At 32.3% G+C, this 24,016-nt stretch overlaps 1 protein-coding gene across 7 annotated transcripts in view; it reads right to left on the bottom strand.

Moving 5' to 3' along the window:
• The window catches only part of LOC109537778 (unconventional myosin-XVIIIa), a 158,599-nt gene that overhangs the window by 24,468 nt on the left and 110,115 nt on the right, over nt 1-24,016 (bottom strand). For 3 of the 7 annotated variants that reach the window (XM_019904657.2, XM_019904659.2, XM_019904658.2), the window contains 2 exons: nt 19,173-19,445; nt 5,365-5,454 (listed from right to left, as the gene is read on the bottom strand). In XM_019904657.2, coding sequence (XP_019760216.2) covers nt 5,365-5,454; nt 19,173-19,445 — 363 coding nt within the window. Of the gene's footprint in view, nt 1-5,364; nt 5,455-19,172; nt 19,446-20,895; nt 23,518-24,016 lie in introns of all 7 variants that reach the window. The other 4 variants (XM_048665603.1, XM_019904663.2, XM_019904661.2 and 1 more) reach the window with 2 other exon arrangements.

Raw genomic sequence — 24,016 nt, 5'->3', positions numbered from 1 at the left:
ATATCTTAATAAATCGAAGATATAGAAACAGCTTCACAAGCGTGAACCCAGGCGCAGACATACAGTCGGACCAGAACCCACTTAGAGCTACGACAGTATAGGAGAAAATTTAAGATTAAACATAAAGCAAAACAACCAAAACATATTCTAAGGAAACTTAAGAATGACACAATRAGGAACCAAGTAAAGAAGGACATTAACGACAGATGCAGACTGATTGCAAGGAGACTYATAACACGRAAAAACAGATAATGATATTTGCTGAAACAACAGCTAATGTCAAAGATAGGTTCCTGAAGAATGATGGAGCGAAACGTAACTCATGGATGACAGATSAAATTTTGTTACTCATKRACGAACGGAGAAAACAAAAGTTCCTCAACATGCAAAAGCATACAAAGAGACATGCAGAGGAAAATTAGAGATGCGAGACAGAAAGAGTTGGATGACAAGTGCCAGAAAATAGAATTTTGCAAAGCAGATTGGATGAGCTCAATGTACACAGGAAGGTGAAAGAAGTTACAGAAAGGGTCAAAAGGAAAAATTTGGGAAAACTTGTAAATGATGCAGGAGAGCTGATTGTAGATAGAGAAGGTATTAACGAAACTTGAAAGAAGTATATAGAATAGTTATTTTTTTATAAGAAAGGAGGCCCACCGCCCAATCAAACTTCTTCACAGTCCATCACATTCCTGACTGGCATTTTTAATAGCATCTACAATACTGCGATCATTTCAAAGGAATGGCTTATCTCTGAATTTATAACGTTACCAAAGAGACAGGGAGCCAAAACGGTGGTGACTACAGAACAATTAGTCGTATGAGTGCTAAAGTTGTTCCTTAAAACATTGCACATGCTAAAGCTGTTCCTTAAAATCATTAATCGAATAATCTATAAGATCTGGGAGGAAAGAGTGTCACATAAGCAGTTTGGATTTAGGAAGGGCATGTGTACACGAGGTGCATTTTTCTGTCTACAAGTACTGTTCCGGCGCTGTAGGGATATGAACGCTAATATTTTTACATGTTTTAGACTACCAGAAGAGGTTCGATAGGACAAAGCAGGAAAAGATTATGGCCGTTTTGATGAATACGGGGATGGATAATAAATATCTAAGGATCATCCGAAACCTTTACTGGAGTCAATCAGCTGTTATTAAAATTAATATGGAACAGCAAACCGACACAGTAAACATTCTTTGAGGAGTTAGAAAGGGCTGTATCCTGTCACAACTCATATTTAATCTCTACTCGGAGGAAGTCTTTAAAGAGGCCCTTGAGAATGCCGAAATGGGAATTCTGCTGAATGGAGAACGAATGAACAACATCCGGTACGCAGATGATAATGTGGATTTCACTAACAAGATGACAACTTACATGAACTAATCAACAGAATAAAGGACGCCAGCAGTAACTATAGCTTAGAAATTAACATGACTATATCCGAAAGCATCACTCACGAATGTGTAGAATGGCGTAGATGATTCGTACCAAAAAGCTACTAGAGACTAGAGACAGTTGGTTTTATGATAAAACCAATCCCACGCCGTCACCTTTTCTCACAGATTAAGTACGAAGGGAATAGAAAGTATTTTTATTTTATTTCGAATGAATGTTTTAAACCAATATTTATTTTCAATAGGTATTTGTCAAATCAAAGATAATAAATTTTCGAAATTTTCAAACTGAAGCCTACAAGTTATTAGTTCAGTCTAACCGAGACAAATGTAGCCGATAATTAAAATGATACACTGGAGCGGTACCCAAGCAGTGGTTAAATGAATTGATCTATTAATAGGTCTCCACATATTAACTTTACATTTGCTATTTGGATCCTTTCCCATTATTCCAGCCTACTATGTTTGCAGCAATCAAACTCAGGATTTCCTCGTCTGTTAAAAATTGTTTTTATTGCAAAACAGTCTTAATGGCATGTAGATTTTGCTAGGAGATAGTTATCAACTGCAGAATATTTTGACGCTAATTGTCTTACTTTCTGTAAAAGTTAGTACATCAATGTGCCTTAACTCGTGCAATTCTAAATGTGATAAATTAAGTTATCGAAATAAGGAAGTACATATTTATCCACATACGAAGGAAAAATTTACATAGTTCAACAAATTAACCAAGAGTATATGCAAGTCGTTTTTAATGTTGGCGATTAGATGACGCTGCCATAATCTCGTAGGTAATTCAGAATAATGCGATCGTAATGCAACTATGAATTTTGAATATGCCAATTACGCATGCAACATTTAAAATTCGTCCTTATCGCTACAATACCTATTGCAAATGATCCTTCTACTATTAGCATGATAACAAGATGGTAGATAACCCTTTGAGTCAATCTTATCTGTGGCATCCCATGGTAATAGTCTTGAATTATTCATTAAATGTTAAGATTGATTATATTTGCAATATAACTTAAGAACAACAGACATTAAAACCCAAATTTCAAGATAGTCCTTATTCAGTAATGTAGCGTGGATACTTTGAACCATAAGAACCACATTTCTAATTAGAATCTGCTATCTTTATTATAGTTATAGGTATATAAAATTAGTATTTCCAAATGATACATGACTCAGCAAAATTAAATCGCAATAAGCAGTGTCTCAGAAATAAACGTGAATACCGCAACATGGATTGATAGCATCAACTCATTAGCGATATTAATAGCCTATAGAGTATTTTTTGCATTACTCATGGCACACAAAATAATTGAAATTTAGAAAGTGAAACAATTTTTTTTAGAGAAACAGCCGGGCCTTTTGAAGTCATTTCGGAGGCGTACGCAAAATACAGAACCAATCGAGAAAATAAAAAAGTTTTAAAAATTTATAATTTTAACGGGAATATTATATTGGCATAACAGTCGGTATATTCCTATATACGTACTATCAGAGTTTAATAGAAACATATAGAAGAATATCCTAAATAAGAATAGTAACGTAGGAACGATTGAGAGCAGTCGCAGGTTGTGTGGTCTAAACGATTAGATCCTCTATGACCTAATATTGCCAATAAATTTATGAAAAATTGGTACTAAAATGTCATGAAAATTATATATGGCAATATTTTACAATATTAGGCCTTAAAATACTCTATTTGTACATATGTTAATCTATAGCTTTCGTACAAGATAAACTGATGAATACGCATAAAATTTATATCACTTTGGCGGTGTTTGCCTATATGTTCCTTATTATTTCCTGATATTCCCCTCACCTGGTGGTTTACTGAAGCGACACATTCATGGGGTATAAAATAAATAAGAAAACAAGACAGATTCATCTGGAAAATCTTGCGTTATATAAAATAAAACACTTTACAGAAAACTAAGTGACAAATATAGAAAATTGTAATTCGTTTAGATTGAGAAACTCACGGTGACACTTCAGAAAAATGTTAAACTGAATATTAATGTATTGAATTCAATTATACTGCACATAGTCAGCCAAACTTTAACAGCCTAGCGAAAATTCAAATTTTTATGTTTGATGCTCAACTTTCACCATAAATGTAAGTTTAAGAGGGACCTAAACATAAACTTAGTAAAAATGTTTAAATGACACACTTGGTATATTATTCAAGTAAACCAATGTTATAATGTATAATGTAATGTTAAACAAATTGTATGCCCCATAAATTGCTGCCTGTTTTCAAAATGTATATAATAGTTTATGCATTAAGAAGTTTGCTATGGTTTTCAAATCTTCGTAATTAGTTGCTATAAATTATTTTATTTTAAATTGTTACAAATGGCCCCCATTACCTACACACAATATTCCAAATGATGAGCAAATAGTCTTTCTGTCATTATTTATCATTTCCACTCACTCATCAGCAGGATGTAGTTAGTTAGTGAACTTTCTTACGAAGAGCTAATTAACTGGCGTCATTAGTTTATTCTCTTTTGAGTTTTCCATTTTCTTAAACCTCGGCTTTAACATTCAGATAATCAATAATGCCCAAAAAGAAGACGTTAATCCTTTAAAATATGACCTATATGACTGTAAATGATCCGAATTAGTTCCATTGTTGTTTAAATAGTATGTATGTAGATACTTTAATAGTTATGTTATGTAAAAAGGTGAATCTTGGAAAATAAAAAGGAAAATCATCAGTAGTAGTTTAACAGTATTTTAAAATTAAAGATTTAAATAAATGAAAGCAGATTTCTACTAAATAGATGTTACTAAATTAAACTTAATTTTCACGCATGGATGTTCTTTCAGAGATCAAATGTCGGTTCTCTGATGAATGCACGGCTAATTATACTATGCATCATCACCATTATTTATCAAAAGTAAAAATAAAAGTATTAAACGAAAGAAAATGTACCTATAAATAAAGAGTTAATACGTGTTTTTATTTGTGTATATCACCAGAATTTATTTAACATGTTTTTTGTGTAAATATTAAGAAGAATAAGGGAACATAAGAAAATACGAAATTTTCCGTGTTATAATGTGGGACAAGTTAAATTAATGATTCTTCAAGAACATGAAGGCAAACATTTGAAATTAAATGTACCAGAGTACTCTCTCTAGGATACCAGTGTATTCTTTATTTTTCGTTTGTGTATTATGTTTCTAAATTACCGCTAAACAATATTGCTTCTTTTTGTATAATATCTATATATAGATAATATAATAGCCAACAAGAATTTTGTAAAAAAATATTGTTTTTGCCTATTCTTATTTGATTTTACTTCTTTTTATTTGATTTTCTTCATATTTTATTTTACTTTTGTGCCTGTTTCGCTTCTTTTACATCAATGACTGAATGAATCATTTTATATTATAGATCATGAAACAACGTTTACAAAATGTTTTCGCTCTACAGCCCTGATGATGGCTTAAATATGGCCAAAACGCCGCTATTCTGCCTATAAACATTCTGCCGCTATCTATTGACTGTTGTTATTAACTTGAACCACATTAAATGAGCATTTAAATAACGCCCAATCACGTCTGAAATCTAACGTGATATAATGTGGCCACGTCGAATTTCGACGTTACGCATATTTAATTTAGCATTTTCGTTTCTTCATAGCTTCCAAGTGAAAGAATTTAACATAGAAAAAGCCAGGCCGAATAGTGAAGACTTTAAGTTCAAATGATGTAACTGGGACACCTAACTCTATAATTTGTTAATAACAAATGTGTGGGTCAATGAGGCACATTTACAATTTAATTGCTTTTTAACATGCCTTGGGTAGATTTCTAGCTTTAACTTCAATACGACGCTCTATATATAAAATGACGTTCTGGATTTTATAAGACCAACATTTTTTTCAAGTAACTTCAAGCAGTGGTTATAATAAGCTTTTCTACTCTGGAAAATGGTTTGCATACATACCTTGGCTTCTAATAGGTCATTGTCGTTCTTCAAGGATGTCCTTTCAGTGTCAATTTTGTGAAGTTTTGTTTTCAGCGCTTCAAGTTCAGCCTGTAATTAAAACAATAGATACATTTCTCAAATCAAACATTAATAATTTCAAAACATTTAAGATCTCAGCTAAAAATACAGCAATAAAGCTTGTGTTTTATTAAAAGTGTGTGTTTAATTAAAAGTAAAGGTGATTTATCGAATAAAATGCTGAACCGGAAAAATGCCCGAAGCCCCATCAAGACGTCTAAAATCTATCTTCAGAAAGAATATTTTGATTAAACACATCATCAACCTGTTTCTTTAAACAACGCTAGTAACTGAATCAAATCATATATAAATATGATCAACAAGCATAATTCAGAAAAGTTCTTAAAAGCAGCTTGTTATATATAATTTATGGTTCATTGATAGTTCGATTGATGCAAAAATAGTTGTGAAAACTGCAGATTAAAGAGCATCAATAGATTTATGATAGATGATAGAAGGTATGGGTAGAAAATTGCAGCCTTCAACCCAAACGCTACATGCTGTTACAACTTAGTTCCAGAGAAGACGATCTTTTTTAATAGTCTCGCCAACATCGTTTTTCGTCTCATTCGAGACAATCACGTCAAACTGCGAAATAATAACACAATTGTTATAGCTTCAAGGTTCCTTGAACACAGCACAGTATCTTTGCAAAGATAATGACTGAAAAACGACTCGAATGGTAGGTTGTAGGCCTTTTTATAGATGTACTTGATAAAAGCTTAATAGTTTAATTTGGTTATAATAGCGATTAAACGGAGAATTTTGTAAGTAAATCCGCGAATAATAAAAGATATCTTGAGTTTAACGAATAATTGATATGAACGGGGTAGGATATGTTTAAAAAATTTCAGTTACTAGAAAACCATCACAAAAACCATAATCATGAACATGATTTAATTGAACGCAAATTTTTCTCTCTGCTTGCAAATTCATGAGTATTTGTAATTCAACACGTCCATGTATTGTATGTATTGTAAGGTCAGTTTTTGTAATCTATTCCAAAGAGGTGGTGACAAAGATCCAATTACCCTGTTGTGTAAACGCACCAAACAATGTGGAGCATCTTATTACGAAAGAAATCTGAGGCCATCGACTATAATTTTCAGGAGTAGTGTCGCGTAAAATCATGGCGGAATTTATTTCGTAATTGATAATGTTTGCCAGTTTTTCTTTCGCAATGCGTTTACAGTTGACTAAATTAACGTCCATTTTAGCAAATATTTAGCTGGGAAATTGCAGTGGTATATTTGGCATGTATTAAGGCCACAAAAGCTTTTCGGAATGCAAAATGGTGTCTAATTATCCAATTATCTAAGCTTAGGTGTGTCCATCATTTTATATCGTCTGAACGATAATTAATATTCTGCAAACCTGCTACCGGAGTGCTTTAAATTATTATGGAGAGCATTTAACTAGAAAAAACATTAAAATCAAAAACATAATTTACGGTTTCGAAATATGTCCGTTTAAAATTTTACTTTCTTCTCAAGAAAGAGATCTCAGGTTTTGAACGGATGGTCATAGTGGTCTTGATAGTTTGATGTTCTAATAAAATAGTATTATTTTATAAATCAGATTTAAAAAACTACCTTTTAAGTTACTATTGAGATATAATTTAAGATAAGTTTCCAAAAGATGACATGTCTACGATAAATTAGTTTTTATACCGCATTAAATTTACACTGGTGTATAAAATGTACGATATTTATATGGTTACTCTATTCTCTGAATATTTAATATAAAAATAAAAAAGTATGCATCTTCGCTTCATTCTCACACGATTCATTCTGATAGAACGTTTTTCATCTCATGGCGAGCTTAATAAGCTGTCAAGAAATATATTGCTATCTATGCAGGCAAACCAGTTCCTTAAGGGTATTGCTGTAAAATAATAATTTCCTTTGAAAATACATTTGAGACTTTACTTTTAAATAAATATTCACGTATGTAACACAAGAAAGATAATTACATGGCACAAGATTAAAATGTGTGCATGTCTGATTAAAAGCGAACTTTTCTCACAAAATTAAATGAAAGGAATAACAAAGATTTAAACTAATTTGCAGATTTATATAAAGTACGCAACGTATCCAATCATGCTTCGCACTAAATATTTTTGAATTTTACTTATCTGCTGTCATAATATAGTAGCTGTAAAGTGTCCCTTTATATAACTTGATGTGTTAAGGTTAAAAGGTTTACTACTTTTATTATGTCTTATTTTTGTTTTTTTGCATTCATTTCTGAATGAATGCTGTTTGCAAATCATCTTCAGATTAATTAATCCAAATCAACGCAACAAAATTTAAAAGAATGCGAATCGATATGCAATTGAAGCTGTGTAAAAGCACTTTTAAAGCAGATTTTGTCTCCAAACTCGTCAAAGAAAAACTTTGTTGTGACTCCGAAAATGCTTAACTTTTTGCAAAAACTGCAACAGCAGTGGAGTACTAGTCAAATTGTATTTTCTGGGTAACGGTCAATTTGCAGTATATTCAGGTATTAAGATGTTTCTTGTAAAATTCTATGAAATATAAAAAATTTAAATTGCATTGATACCTTCGAGTATTAGCGTCACATTAATATGGAACTTAACAGGAAACGTGCTCTTTGCTCTTAGAAAAACCAATTACATATGCTACTAGAACCACGAATGCGCTTAATACACGTTACATATCCAGCTAAGTAACTAATACACAAAGTTTGATGACAAAAAACTTGATCTAAATAATGAATCGTTAATAAGTTCAGAATACGAAAAATTGCTTACATCTTTAAATCACACAACGTCCAATCATACCACAATTAATATTTATCAAGCCTTATACTGGTTACAGACTAGATCAACCGATACTAAGCACAAAGAGCGCAAATATTAAAGAATTTCCTTGAAACAATGAAAGGCAGGGAAAGTATTTTGAATATAATAAAGCAAAATAATTAAAATATTCCGAGAGAATACTGTAAATAAGCCAAGTTTACATATTCACGCTAGCCAGGTAATGATATTGAATGTGCAGTTTTATTTCAATTTACATGAAATACACTGAGTGAATTATGATTCTAGGACTGCATGATTATTGTTCGTGCAAAAGGGCTAAATAAAATAGGGCACGTTAGATTACGTTCTGCTTTAAATTACAAGAGAAGAAGATGAGCCTTACTTACATTCGATGAGTTTGCATAATGATGTATTTTAGTAATATAATGATTTCCTGGTCGGATTCACTTAATACGGGAAGTTTACTAATGTTAAACTTTCAGTTTCAACAGCAATAATTGATAAAACGAATTACGAACGTTACTTATATTTGAGATGAATTGTACAATTTTCGACATTTAACTTTGCCAGTTTCAACAGGTGTTTACTCAAAGTTATTTATCACGTTCGGTTGAATTTAAATTAGCAGCAAAATTAATTGGCAAATTTCACAATGATTTATTTGAGAATATTTTCAATTGGTTTAGTTTGAATATAATCGACTAACAATAGATACAAGCTTGTATATGCATTGCATCGTAAGGTAAGAACTTCCTACATCCATGTATAAAAAACGGGTCCATAAGATCGCTGGAAATAATCATAGAAGTACTATTGTGATAGAAAATTGGCTTTATCGACTATAAAACTAACTTAAATTACAAATAAAGTAATCCATAGATCAATGGAAAACTAGTGCACTTTTCTGCTATTCTTATACATTTACTAGAGAAATATTGAATAAAAAAACTAAAGTGAATACACAGGGCCCGAATCAAATTAATACAAGATTTAACGGAAAGATTTGTGAATACAACGCCTCACATGCGCTGATAGTATATCATACAGATAGACACAAAATTTACCATAATGATAGAAAGCAGCAACATATCAGTAATAATAACCATATATTTACTTTGTACTTTTTATTTTCTATTTACTACTCAATAAATGAAATCTAGAACTGATGGCTAGAAGGACATTTAAGGTCTACGAAGGGAAGTCAATAACCGCAACGTCAAATATTTACAGTTTTCAAAAAATATAATGTATAATAACAATAAAACGCAAATAAAACATCGACAGGTAATACATAGACATAACTGTTGATAAATAGTTTGCTACCTACAATTTAATAGACCCTCTATTCGAATCACCACACCGCCACATAAATGCATAAATAAAAAACCCGAAGAAAACAAATACATCAGTTACAGAGAGACAAATGTACAACGAGCATCAATAAGAATGGAAGAGTGATTTCATTTGATCAATTCATATATAATCCAGAAAAAAGTCTGCAGGGATTAGATCAGATACTCAAACGATAATACTTTAATGGACTCAATCATTTAACTTATAAAAACAACTATTATTTATCCGAAAGCATGTACGTTTGATTTTAATATTTTAAAAATATTCCTTAAGCAACTGAAATAGTAGAATTAGATTCTCGAATTTTTTTCCCAAAATTTTTCAAACCCCTTTCCTTTTTTAAAACCAATTCCATTTATGAGCACTTTCTCCAAGAGAAAAAAGACTAAGACGTCTGATTACGTATTTTTTATAACTTTTGCGAGAATTGAGATGGTTCAATAAATATAATAATTTCTATCATAAGCAAAAATACAGAATATAAAATATAAGCCCAGAACAAGAAGCATTATTATAAAAAATGTAAGTTTAAGCAAAGAGCTTTGGCACTAACACAGATGGATTTACAAATATGCAAAAGTAAAAGTTGGGAAGCAAAAATTATCTTTGAGTAATCTGAATTTCAATCTTAATAGCTTTATAACGTTTAACGGGAACTACACACTTGTGTAGGAGGTCTACGTTCTTTTACGAATAACGTTATTAACATAAGCATTCCTGGCCGTAAAGATAGCCAAATACTTTCCAAGATGGATTGCAAGAAAGATTAGATTCATTTGCATACTATTTGCATAAATTGATATATGTTACTGTTACATAACAAAAGGCTTTCTCTGAACCAAAAAAGCAACGTTTAATTTAAACTGATAGAAAATCGACGAGCTCTAATTGGATAAACTCCACTTTTTAATAGGTAACGAAAACTGGTTATTAAATAGTACATAATACTTGCAGCTCTCGAGGTTTCACCAGTTTTCAGAAAAAACAACAAGATTTTATAGGATGTTGCCGTCAATTTCAAATGATTTAATATTGCCAACTAAATAAGTTGATTCCAAACATATCTATATCTATAATTATAAACAGTGCCCATTTTTGGATGGTCACGAAGACAAATCCTAAGAACTTTGTTAATGCTACTTTTATAAAGCAATTCAAATTAGGTAAGAAAACATATTCTCTAAAGAAAGATAAAATGTATATAAAAATTAATTTTAAGGACCTGTTTCATACGATAATTTAGATGCTCATCTGACGAATTCTAGCAAATAATAAAGGATGCAAGTTAGTTGCATCTAATTTATATTTGCTTAAAAGACCCATGTTAATTGTACATATGCATAAACTTCAGAAACACTTAGCACCGACAAACATGTTGCATATATATTGTTTATATGTCCCACGCCTCCAGATGTCCCAGGGCAAATAGTATCTTAATCTTTGGAATGTAAATGAGCATCTTGACTAGTTCCAGACTACCGTTTGTTTAGAATCGATTTATCAGCTACTTGTCCGACATATACAGTTGATTATAGCTACTCTATGCCTAAGGACAGCAATTAATCATAAACATCAATCGACGTCGCAAAATTGATACCGAATTGGAATTTTTAGCACATTATAAATCAAAATAGCAAATTATATACAATTAATTGTATACGGAATTTCCAATGCGTAGCAATTTCAGAACCTATTAATTAGCCTCAATTTACTCATTATGCTGATATATTTCTAAATAAAATTTTCTAGAGTTTATTAGATTGAATGGTTTTGCTTCGTCAAACAGTTCTCATTGTTGGCGTTCAATTTCACGATTTTTAGGCAGCCTACGTGAAAATTTTAGCTTAATAATTTGTAAACTGGCTAAAATGATTTAGCACTAATAGCTTTGGATTTCCGAATTCTCAGTATAGTCCGTGGCGAAATAGAAAAACGACAAATTTACTTGAGTGCAGTACATATTGTATTGGTTGTGTCGATGTTTTCACCACACTACTTTCTGTTTTGTGTAATAATGTCAGTATTATTAGATAATTGTGGCTAACATTTTTCTACTGTAGTTTTATTATTTCAATCCAATAAATCACAACAAAATAATATTTTTACATAATCAGATTTCATCAATATCGTTTTATTCCTACTGTAAGCATTTTTCAGCATTTGTAAGCATTAAGAAAATTTTGCGGAAAAAAATATAGAAACCGTCAAGTAAAAAAATTGCTGAACAGTTAATATTCAACCTAAACAATTTTCCAAATAACTTACGATTAAACTTGGCTCCAAGTTTGTTGGCGCTTTGAAAAACCAGCACAGGCAAATAAATATAATTCAAAAAAATTGGGCCATGAGAATGCAAAGATATATTATGTCAACATGGTTTTATTATTATCCCATTGTTACCAAAATGCTAAATAACACTTCCGGTGCTTCTGTTTCTAAAATCGCAAACTTAACGTATTTCATTGTTTGAAAGTATTTCAGTAAAAAACGAACAATAGAATAGCCCATCACCATTGAAATAAACTCATTAGGTGTAAATCGACTAAACCGTACAAATGTATGTTTTTATACCAACATTATGTTTATCTTCATTTTCATATAAAACAATAGTAAGTCTATTAAATAATAAAATTAATGTATTTTTATTGTTCCAAAATATGTCGAAAAAGTAGGAAATATTTGCTTCGTTATTAGCTAGCTCATTCTCGTAGTTATGAGAGATCTTCAGATTGTAGTTAAATTATCAGCTAATTGAATTAAAATAATAGGAACTAGAATTATTACCAGTAGAGTGTGTAATGTTAAAGTGTAATTAAGCGATGTTTCAGTACAAGCGAAACCGACTATTTAAAATGAATGTTCAAGTCGTGTATTAGTTCAATATTAAATAAGATAATACAACATTGAAAAATTAATTTATTCAATAGTTAATTCCATGTTAATTTTCATAAATTTGATGGCTTCTCCAGTAAATTCGATAAAATTTCGTAGACTTTTGGAGCCGTTTATGCGAATTAAACTGTACATTTAACTGCTTCAAAAACGAAACTGCCTACTGTTGAACGTTGCCCTTAATATTTGAGCATCATATTCTTCAGGTGTACTCATTTTAATAAACACGCAAGCAACTAATTGATGATTTCATGACAAAAAACGCATATTAATTAATTTTTACCCCATCATATGCATTTATGTGAATATATCCAAAAATGTATCATGTACACATCTTGGTCTAAGTAAAACTGAAATTTTATAAATATTGGGCAATAATAAATAAAAGTTGTTTAGGAGTTCAACTAAATGTCATTGTAAATCTGTGTTGCATACGTTCAAAGAATACATCTTCAATCCCTTCACCACATTAACAAATTAGAAATCAAATGAATCAACAAGATTATCTGTTCAAACAACACACCAGGTAGGTAGCTTAAATTGTGCTGGGTGAAATCGTAACAATAGACTTATTTTCAACAAAAGGTTAACGCACATTATCGGACACTTTCTGCAAGTCAATCAAGCTGAATTGACCTCGAATTCGCCGTCATAAATTATTATTAATGGACAACGTAATAATTACTTTCGAAAAAAGAATTCGATCTCGACGAGCCGACGATTTAATAAATAAAATCGAGGAAAAGGTTCAACAAACCCTGACAATTCGGTGATGATGGTGGAGAAAGTACTAGAAGTTACTGGGTTAAGATTAAACTTTATCAGCGGGTAATGGTAAATTACCATTGGCACATACATGAGGATTTCAAATTAGCATTTCAAATTTGCATACGGCACTTCGACAAGGTTTGAAAATATTTAGCCATCAATCCCGCAAGCTTGGTTAAACAACTGGCTCAGATTTTCCTTTTTTATGTTCTTTTCCTTGATTTATATAATTATTCAAAAACATACTTAATTTCTACAAAATAACATGAAATTAATAAAAATATCCAGAAATTCTGTCCTAAATGTTCACTTTAATTATCATATCACGATGTAAATTTGGTAGCTATTTTTCATGTTATTTATTTTGATCAACCAATATCAGAGTCAATTTCAACTAAAGTTGCCTGACCTAAATATGAAAGAGAAAATGCACAGCGCAAAAACGTAATTCCAAAAATTGTATGCTATCGATATTTTGTTAGGTTAAAGTAAACATTGTTTTACTTGAATTATCAGCATGATGTATTTTGTGATGTTATTTAATTTCATCAAAACTATGTTACGCCGATATTCAAAAAGAAGTCACAAATCTACACAGTCTACAAATTTCCTTCAACCAATAATAAAAGATAATTTACACAGTGAAAATATTAAGAATTAAAAATCAAATGGAAAGATGTACAGTAAGTTTTACAGATATGCTGTAAAAAGTAACAAGAACAAAATTTCAAAAGCCAATCAATAAAAGTTTGCAAACGATCACATGATAAAAACGATATCACATGATTAAAAAACACTTTTTGTAATAAAAATAAATCAATATCTGTGTCAGCTAACAGTTAACGTTACCAAATGGGGGTTTCAAATGATTGGCAGCAAAATACCACCAACAATCTCGAGATGCAGTTTCTGATTCTAATAGGAATGAAAAAATAAGATATAAAAACCTATAAAATTCCGCCTACTTGACAGTTTTGCGTGTTAAGAAAAGATACGGACAAAAAATTGCTCTTATTTAATAAATGAAAATAATGATAAATCAACGAGAATTTAAAAAACAAAAATTATAATTTAAAATACAAAATCATCCAATTTAATTGCCTATTTAATTGTACGTCTTTGATTACACTTTAATGCAGCACATTCCCGAAACACTCTGTAGAGTTAAGTTTGTAGTGTTTTCCAATGTAAAAATTGTCCCCTCAAAGTGAAAGTTGAGAATGAGAACAAGTTTAAATTTCCCGTCTATGGAGCTTGCATTCAAGCGACAACATTCCCACAAGCAAAGATCCTTTCGAAATGTAAATTGTATTTTTAAAATAATGAATTATTCCTAGGAAAGTAAAACATTCACCGCTTCTTGTTATTGGCTGTGTACTTGTCGTTATCGAAAAAAATCGCTTCAATCAGAGTGCTACGGAGAGAAGATAAATAATGCATGCCGTGCATTCGCATGTCAACCGAAGATTTGCTTTATGGGAAAAACTGGTAAAAACCATCAGAAAGTTTTGTTTTGCCTTTCTCATTATTTATTGTGGTTGTCAATATTTAGTCGGTCAGTAAGTCGCGGTTTTTTATAACAATATCGATAAATGTAAAACGACTTTGCTGATATATTTAGGTAGTACATTCTAGTTTTTCGTTGATCGAGTCGAGACAAGTCTGAAAACTGCAGTAGTAATAGATTCAGAATTAATAATAATTTGCTCTTTACATTCTTGTGACTTTATATAGTCATTCCGACTTCAACGAGAATCGAGCGCATTGCATTACGAATTATTGGGCATACCCTTCCCCAAAAAGAAATTTTCATCCCCTGATAAGGTAAAAAACGTTTACTAGGAGAAAACATATGAAGAAAGAAACAATAATAGTACAGTCTATGCAAAGGCTATTGGGATAATATGGAAAACTCTAGTCGGTTAACAGGCGACAGCATGTTTTATTGCATGAGCAGCACAAGTTCAATTAATGCATTCAGAAGTACGAAAAATTAAAGCTCAAGATATGTCGGCTCTAAATTTACCATTTTATCAACTGCCCGAAAAAGCAACAACAAACAGTAGAATACAATAAAAAGCTAATTCAAACCACAAATTCGAGTCGTGCACCAAAGTAAATCAACCTATACAAATCGATATGTGGCCTATCAAATCACTAACCATGTCTTTACTGCACCAATCATGGGTGGAAAGACGTCCGGTCTATGTTGACCCAACAAAATTGGGAAATATCTAACACACACCCTTTAGGACCAATAAATGTTATTTGATATTTAAGAAAATTAAACTTTTAAATTATATGAAGGGATTTATTGCTCGGCTTAGGCAGACACATCATTTTTGGAGAAAGAAAAAATTTACGGCTTTTGGCGGGATAAATTATTCCTTATTCCACAAAAAAATGTTCTTGATTTAAATTATATATTAGAAACGTTATAACTAAATAAAACCGATATTATCAAAATTATTTACTTTGCAATTTGAATTACTTTAACTATTCATACTGACAGATTGATAATTCAAAATTCCCAATGCAACTGTGCATTTCCAATATGCTTCATAGATTCCTTTGCTCTTGCAAGTACAACTATAGTTACTTTTAAATGTAAATTTTTATTAAACCCTTGACTATGTTTGGTTTAAGCATTTCCCAAGAAATCTCTAGGTTGATAAATAATGTATGCCATTACTCAAGAGACACACGATCTCAACCAGTATTCATTATGTTAACAACAACTGCCGTATAAGAAATACAAGAAGGAATGTGTTGAGTAAACAGTTTCTTTCTAGGAAATGAATAAAAATCTATCAAGGCTTCCGTTTTCAATCAAGTTTTGATAGTTATAAACATCTTCGCCTAGTGAATTGCGTAATTACCATGCATTATCGTGTCACGTAACATTCTTCGACATAATCTTTCAACATACTTAATTAGTAAAATGTGTAAGATAATAATTAGACATATTGCTTTAACGATTACATTTTGTTAAATAGATGCTTGCCAGATAAGCAATAATGTGCTTGCTTTCTGTACGAATGCAAACATTAATCGCCTTTTAGCGAATTTGTCTTGCGCCGGTATATTTAAAAGATGCTCTTATTTACTTTCGAATTGGCATTCCGAAAGAAATATGCCACCGAGTTTATTGTAAAGGCGATTTAATTCGGTTTTAATTATTGGATACAAGCTGTACGTCATCAAAATGTAATTTCGCGACTACGAGAATAGCTCTTTGACCATAAACATGATTTAAAGCATTTTATAATTGGATTACTTTCAGTGTTAATAATTGGTTCAGTTTAAAGAACCAGTTTAAATATGCCCATTTGTCGGGGAAAAGCAAATTCTAGTACAGTAAAAGTGCTGATAAGATGACTTTATGATTGCTGACTTTCGGTGTAATATATTTACGTATGAAAAATTCAACTATACAGTAACCACATTGGTCATTTTAATAAACAATGCTGTTATACTACGTTAAATATCTTTGGTACTTTTAATGATTGCGAATTATATTAATGAGAGTGTTTTGAGATCATCGCGAGATACTATAATTGAGATACTTTCGCATCGTCATGCTATTCGAAAAATTAAATAAAATGTAATTAAATATAAATCTAATAAAGTTATGTCCCCAACGGCGGCTAATAAAAATTATGAGAACTTAAAAGTAATTTCCTGAAAACTCGCTACTATGCCCTGCAGTTAGTGAAAGAACATTTGAAGAAAATTCGTTTAACACGTTCTTGAATATGCATTAATCCAGTTTCTTGGAGAGCTTTTTGATTTATAATTTCATAAAGGAATGAAATCGTTGACTTGTTGAAAAATGCAAGAAAGGTTAAAATGCACTTTACAGGTGCATTCAGAATTGGCGTGAAGGAAATGCATGCTTCCTCAGTTACTTCTTCGCATTAAGCATTTTGTAAAAGTAGCTCATCGGCCCGTTGTCAGCCTATTAGTATAACGAAACATTACACATAAAAGACCTGCTTAAAGTTAAGCAAATTTTCTTATTTGGCAAAATCACAGTTCAATTAATTAAAAAAAAAATCACAATAGCAATTATTGCGGATGCAATGCTTCCTACATTACCATGGATTTGTGGTTAGTTTTTTCTTTAGGCTCCTCACAAGTTAAAACGGATAACAATATCGCATAGCATCAAGTTTACCTTTCCTGTGAACACTAGATAGGTAAACTCTTCTTCATGAGAAAGGAAATTAATCTAAAGTGTATTGTTTATTATACGCAAATTGATTATTCTGAGAAAGATAAAGTGACGTGTCAAAGAACGTGGAAGTGGCCGCAATTGGTTTCTAAAGATCTACTCACGGAATAACTCATAAGCAACAATTAAAACCGTGTTTTGATAGAAACAAGCACTAACGCCATATACGAGCCGCCATTAAAATGTTTTCCCAAATTTTCATTGGTTTCGACAGTGCTTTTATGACATCAATTTTATCCCACAATTTATCCACAAATCATCACAGATACCTGATAACCTCACATGTATGGTGGTTATATGGCAATTTTCTGCTGAAAAAAGTTGATAAAAAAGTTGATGTCATCAGAGTATACACTCATATAAATTTGTCGAAATCAAGTAAAATATGCGCGAAACCTTTCAATAGTTCTCAATACTTGGTATTCCTGGTTTCGATCAAAGCACGGTTTTATTGCTGCTTATTTATTATCATTGTTTCCGAATCTCAATTGAAAAACAAATTTCAAAGATCTGAATTAGTTCGGATGAATCTTTTAAATAACGCTGATGCTAAATTATTCAATTCTTCTCAATCGATTAGTCACGACTTTATAATTCCATTTAATTTCCCCTATTACCTTGTTGAATTATGAATAACGAATCATGTGATTATGTAGTGTTAATGAGAAAAACGTTATTTGCAAGTGCTATCAAATAAATTGCTATAAACTTTCTAATTTACTTTATATCTCAGTTTCTCGTAAAAATCATTTTTTATTACATTATTTCCTGCCTATTCCCAGGTGAAACATTCCTCATTATGACACCCAATTTCAATCACCCAGTTAAATGTTCTATATACAGGGTGGCTCGCCTGGTTCACGAGGAAACGTCTGGGTTTTTATAATCCTCTTTTTTTGGCCCCAACCAAAAGTTACATATCGAACTAGGTTGTATCAATAAAATCCTTCTGTGTTTATTACTATTAAATTATATCGAAAAAATCATGTAGGTACATTAATAAAAATAATGTATTTTTCAATATTAATTATAAAAAGTATATAGAAAATCCTTGATGCAGAGCAAACACCAGAAAGATATTGGCACGTATTAAATTCAGACAGAATATGTTAACGTTGATAAACATTAGCTCCCAATGAAATAAAATTAATTAACTTTTTGAAATTGAATTTTAAAATATAACTTTTTAGATGGAGCTTCAGTTTTACTCATATCAACTTTAAATGAAATAAATGAAATCCTACATTTTAATCTACGATTTAAACAACACAATAGATCTAAATTACCAGTACTTAATGGAAAGTATTGGGTAGAACTTCAAATAGAACTAAATTACTTAAATCCGTTTAAACCCTCAATAAAAGAAAAATATATTCAGGGCGCATCACTACCAACTGAAAATATCTCTATAGATATGAAAGGAATGAATCAAATTTAAACTTGCCGTGTAAAGACTCACTGAAAACTTTGATATTACATGGCAAATGCTACAATTAACAATTATGATTTATGAGATATTATTTAGATGAGAAGTTATCCTATCAAGACACGAGCTCCATCTTATAAATTTCATTAAATTTTTGTGTTTTTTCTTATAAAGACTTATTCATTTTAAATTGCATTCCCTGGCCTTTTGTTGGGTCATTTATAAAACATTAAATCTTATAAGTTAACAAAGTTTTATAAAATCCCACTCTACAATGTGTTTAAACTTACCGTTTTCGCTCTTAGCTCCTCTTCGGTACGATGAACATTTAGCAGCGGAGTGACTCGAATCAGGAGCCTCCACCAAGGCCAATCTCGCACCAGCATAAACTTTCTCACATTTCTCTGAATGCATCTCACAGCCAGATCTTGCAATTTCTTCTGCTGCAACTTTCTGCGAGCCAAATACCCTCTACAATGGGCTTGAAGAGATATTACAACACCAGCCAGCCGTTCATCGCGCTGAGCTTCTAGCTGCGAAACAACACCAGTGCGGAAAAAGATCTGAAAAATAAAGGATTTTAAATTAAATTATAAAGTCTCGAATTTCATTAATTGCTAAGAAACATGGAATCAACTGCATTCTTCAATTATACGTCGGGCAATTTTTCAAAAACATTTGTTTGTATATTATAACTTTAACTTAGAGAACCATCGTCAGATTTATATTTGACACTGAGATTCAAATTTGTGTTTTAAGTTTAAAAATTGCATTATTTTGTATTTAGTATAAAAAATAACAATTTATATTTCACGACAGATATGGATAAATTGCTGAGAGTCATAATTCCATAAATTACTTCAAAGTAAACAATTTACAAAAGATGCCGATTCTTTGGAGGATACCTTCAAAGAACACAATCCAACAACCACATAGTATTTATATACCTAAGTTTATTTAGGATCCGCGTACCGTTTACAGTTTATTTGAGCTTAAACAATGTGGAATTCATTTGCAACGATGTTCATATGTAAAGCCAGGTACATGAGCGTGAAAGCTTTAAACATATAGTTGCAACTTGATTCAAGAGAGAAATTGCATATAAATTATAAACATTTGACGACAGCGTAGTAAGTGTTTTATTAGTCAGGCAAGTTGTTAATGTTAAAGTAGAAACGGAAACTATGTGGTTCGGCTTAAATGTTGAGGAAATGATCTAAATATATAAAACACAGGTGAACAATTAATCCAAGAAATAGTGCGGCTAATCTTTGAGTAAATTTGGGAAACAATTTTAAATCAATATTAACATACACTCAAATAATGTTGCATACACAAGGTGTTGTTGAAATATACCCAACAATTTTTAGGGCTGGCAGGGGATATCCAAACAAAACGTTTTTTGATTTATTAAAATATCTGCGAAATGAAGTGTTTCCAAATTGGAGAGTTTTAAAATGAGCAATTTGAATAAAATTTATTTGTAATTGTTATTGTATATATTCTTCAGCGCGCAAGTTGTACTGTCGGCTCAGTAGCTCGTCCTCATAATTGTTATTCACTGTAACTGGATTTTTAAAAACAATATAACTCTAAATGAGGAAAAATTATTTCAAATGGGAAAAAAATAGTCTTCTTAGTTGCGCCTCTATGGGCCATTGGTTCCAAAATTGCAACAAAATAACAACTACCGGGTATTATTTTTTATACAACTAACTAATCAGTTGCTCCGCGAGCAGGCTTCTGAAAAACCGCAATATATATTACAATAGCAAAAGACATTTACGTGTCTATTATCTAGTAAGTCCGTATCTGTATCAAAAAATTATATCTATATGCATCGAAAAGGAGACGTCCAAAAGCGTACTTTGATAATAAAATTTGTCACCAAACAATTTAAGCTTAAACTCCCAAAGATGGAAACTATAAAAGCAAAAAAACATATCGTGATATTTCAAGCAGTTAAATGACAACAATAGTAATTAGGCAACTATAAAACGTAACATAACAAACCTTCTTCGGAACATCTTCCAGAACAATGGAAATTGCACAAGGAGCACTTAAGTTTTTGGGAACTGAAGCACCGGATGCATCCAAAACTGTTGGCAATGATTCCGTACTGGTTCTGCTTCGAACTGATGAAACGGTGGAATTCAATTCATCACAATCGACCTCAGTGGATATATTTCCAGAATCATCAGAATTGTAGTCCAAATTCTTTCCATCACTAATATTAGCGCCTTCTTTTGTTGCACTGCTCTTGATATAATCACCTGGATCCAAGTAAAACTTCGACTCGTCTTTCGTCACGACCATATCCAAGAAGTTTTTGGTTCTTTCCAAGTCGAGCTTAACTCTGGAAGGACTGGATTTTCTAAGCGAACTTTTGTCAGCAATTTTCGTTGATTTTTCAACTAGTTTTGGTTCGTATTGTGCCCTGTGCTGTACAGACGCTTTCGCGGCTCTTTTAACTTCGTTGAAACCTGCCGGTAAATCAGACTTCTTGAAAGTTTGGTTTCTAACTACTTTAACGCCTGTGTGTACTTCATCCCGGTTTTCAATTTTTTTCACGGCTGAAGAGACATTTTTATCTCTAAGATCTTTCGTGCCTTTAATAGCCGACACCTGCCTTGTGACATCAGAGGGTCTGCTTTTCGATGACAAAGTTTCGGTTCTTTTTATTGGGTTCTTTGAAGGTACACTAGATCCATCAACGAGATCCATGGCTTTGGTCTTTGACCTGGCAAGCAGCATGGCATTCTGAGTACTTTTTACGTTTGGTTTAAATTTAGCAACATCCCTTGCTGCTTTGGATGTGGATTTGGCAGCATTAGGGAAAGATGAAGTTCCTGCTTTGATAACAGTAATTCCTGATGAAACTTTGGCTTTCACCTCAGGCATTTTTGCAATGTTTTTGGAAACCTTGACTCTGTTCACACTCTCCGATGATCCTGTAAAAACCTTAGGCTTGCTCGAATACGGTTTATTCTTCACCAAGTCAGGCACGCTTTTCCCAAGTCCTTTCTCAACAGGCTTGGCTAGAGACAGTTTCGGTTTTGCCAAGTTCTGCACACTTTTAGCTTTCGTTACAGCCTTCTTCTCTTCATCTGTAGTACTCGAGATAGACATTGACAAAGACAGTTTCGGCTTGGCTAAGTTCTGAACACTCCTTGCTTTGTTCAGGCTTGTGCTCGATTTTCTCCCCACTGATACACATCCGTTATTATCTAGTTTATCTAGATGACAAGGAGTGCTAGGGAAACTCTTTCTCAAGTTGGAATTTACTGGTATCTTACTTACAGAGCCATGCTTCTTCGACAGGCTTAAGTTAGTGGTACTTACAGCCTTAGAGAGAGTGGGCACTTGCAAAGGGGCATCGGCAGTTGGAGAGTCCGTGAGACTATTAAGACGTTTTACTAGATCTTTAACTTTCACTGGAGATTCTATTGGTGGCTTTGCCCTAGAGGGCAGAGTATCTTTGATAATGTCCAATTGCATCAATGAGCGGGCAGGCTTTGGAGGAATTTTTGGAGCAGGTTCTGCACGAGACTGAATAGATTCTTGTGGTTTTTCATTCACTGCTTTTGAAACATCAATGGAAATTGGCACAATCTTGGGACAAATGGAAGCATTTACATCCAGATTTGTCATGCTTTTAGTCTTGTTCGATGTGCTTGGTTGACTAAATGATAGTTGACCAAGGCCGTTAGTCGAGTTGGTTTTCTTCAAAATGCATTTAGACTCTATTATACTGCATGTTTTGGCTTTGACTAGCTTAGGTATTTTCGTGCTACTTTTAGACGTAACCATAGCTGGTGCCACAGAAGCTTTGGGAATTACTGCTAGTACCTCTTGTTCGGTGACTTTCTTTTCATCATTGATCAGTGTTTTGGAGACTGCATGCTTTCTTGGAGGTGGTACAATTTTAATGGCAACCTTAGTAGGGAGCGCAGGGTGATCCGGTGGTTGCCTTTGTGATAAATGTCGCTTGGGCACTGGTGGGCTTATCGCAGAAATAAACTTACTGGGATCTACTTCAATATTATTTACATAAGGTCCATGAATAATGAAGGATTTGTCTTTAGCAACATCCGAAGAGATACTACTGTATTCATCCAATATTTTGTCGAAGGTATTAATGACTATTCTTAGCTTATCACTCTGTAAAGAATCAAGGTCCGATCCGGCAATTGATCGTTTTTCTTCCACTTCACAGTTGCTCGCATTTTCATAATTAGGCTGTACTTTCTGCGGTTCGATTGACGAATTTCTCCTGGCGTATTCAGTTTTTTCCTGCTTCTGCGACTTAGACTCACCTCCCAACCACTTCTTGTGAGTCTCGTAAATTTTCTTAATAAAAGGTGTTCCCATATACTTCGGCTTTTGTGTGCTCGACATTTTTTATTCCTTTTTTGAATCCTATCGTTCACTCATTCTCTAATTAACCACTTAGGCCGATTAGGCCATTAACCGATTAATGGGCTTCTAATGTAGACCGATACGGTCTGTTTCACTCAACTATTTACTGATTTACGGTTTGGTGTTAAAGGGGATTAACGACGGCAGTGTTTTATATTGGTTCCGATTTTACTTTTAATTCGATTTGGCTTAATTGTAGGTCACTGTAACACGATCCTAACGTAGATTATTTGGGCATGGTTAGAGGAAATGTATGTGAAGCAAGCGGAAAGTTATTCACGACTTGCTCGGCTTATTGAGCATTGCAATTTTTCGGCCTTCATTTAACGAAACTTTTCGTTAACGTTTAAAAATTCAAATCTTGTTTTTAGTGCAATTGCTTTGGGATCTATTGTCGTGCAATTAAATTAGTTATTATTACTGTGGTATATGCAAGTAAGTAATTTGATTAAACAGTTCTCGTAACTTATGTAATCAATATTTCCTAATGAGCTTACGAGAATAAACCCTTGAAGTAGGTATGCATTTCTTTTGCTGCAAATTATAATGCAACTTTACTACAATTTCCCTGGCAAAGTCGGACTTATCAGATTAATCCTCTGATATTAAGTAAACAAATTTAGTTTGATTTTTGAAATATTAGACACTTGTAGATAAAAACATATCACCGTTATTAAATAAAAATTTGAAAGTAAAAGTAAAGAGATCTCGAACA

This window comes from Dendroctonus ponderosae, unplaced genomic scaffold (genome assembly GCF_020466585.1).
Source record: "Dendroctonus ponderosae isolate FM_Combo_2020 unplaced genomic scaffold, Dpon_F_20191213v2 Dpon_F_20191213_4, whole genome shotgun sequence".
NCBI lineage: Eukaryota > Metazoa > Arthropoda > Insecta > Coleoptera > Curculionidae > Dendroctonus > Dendroctonus ponderosae.
Note: the sequence above shows the minus strand (reverse complement) of the source record. Positions and strands in the feature narration are given on the sequence as shown.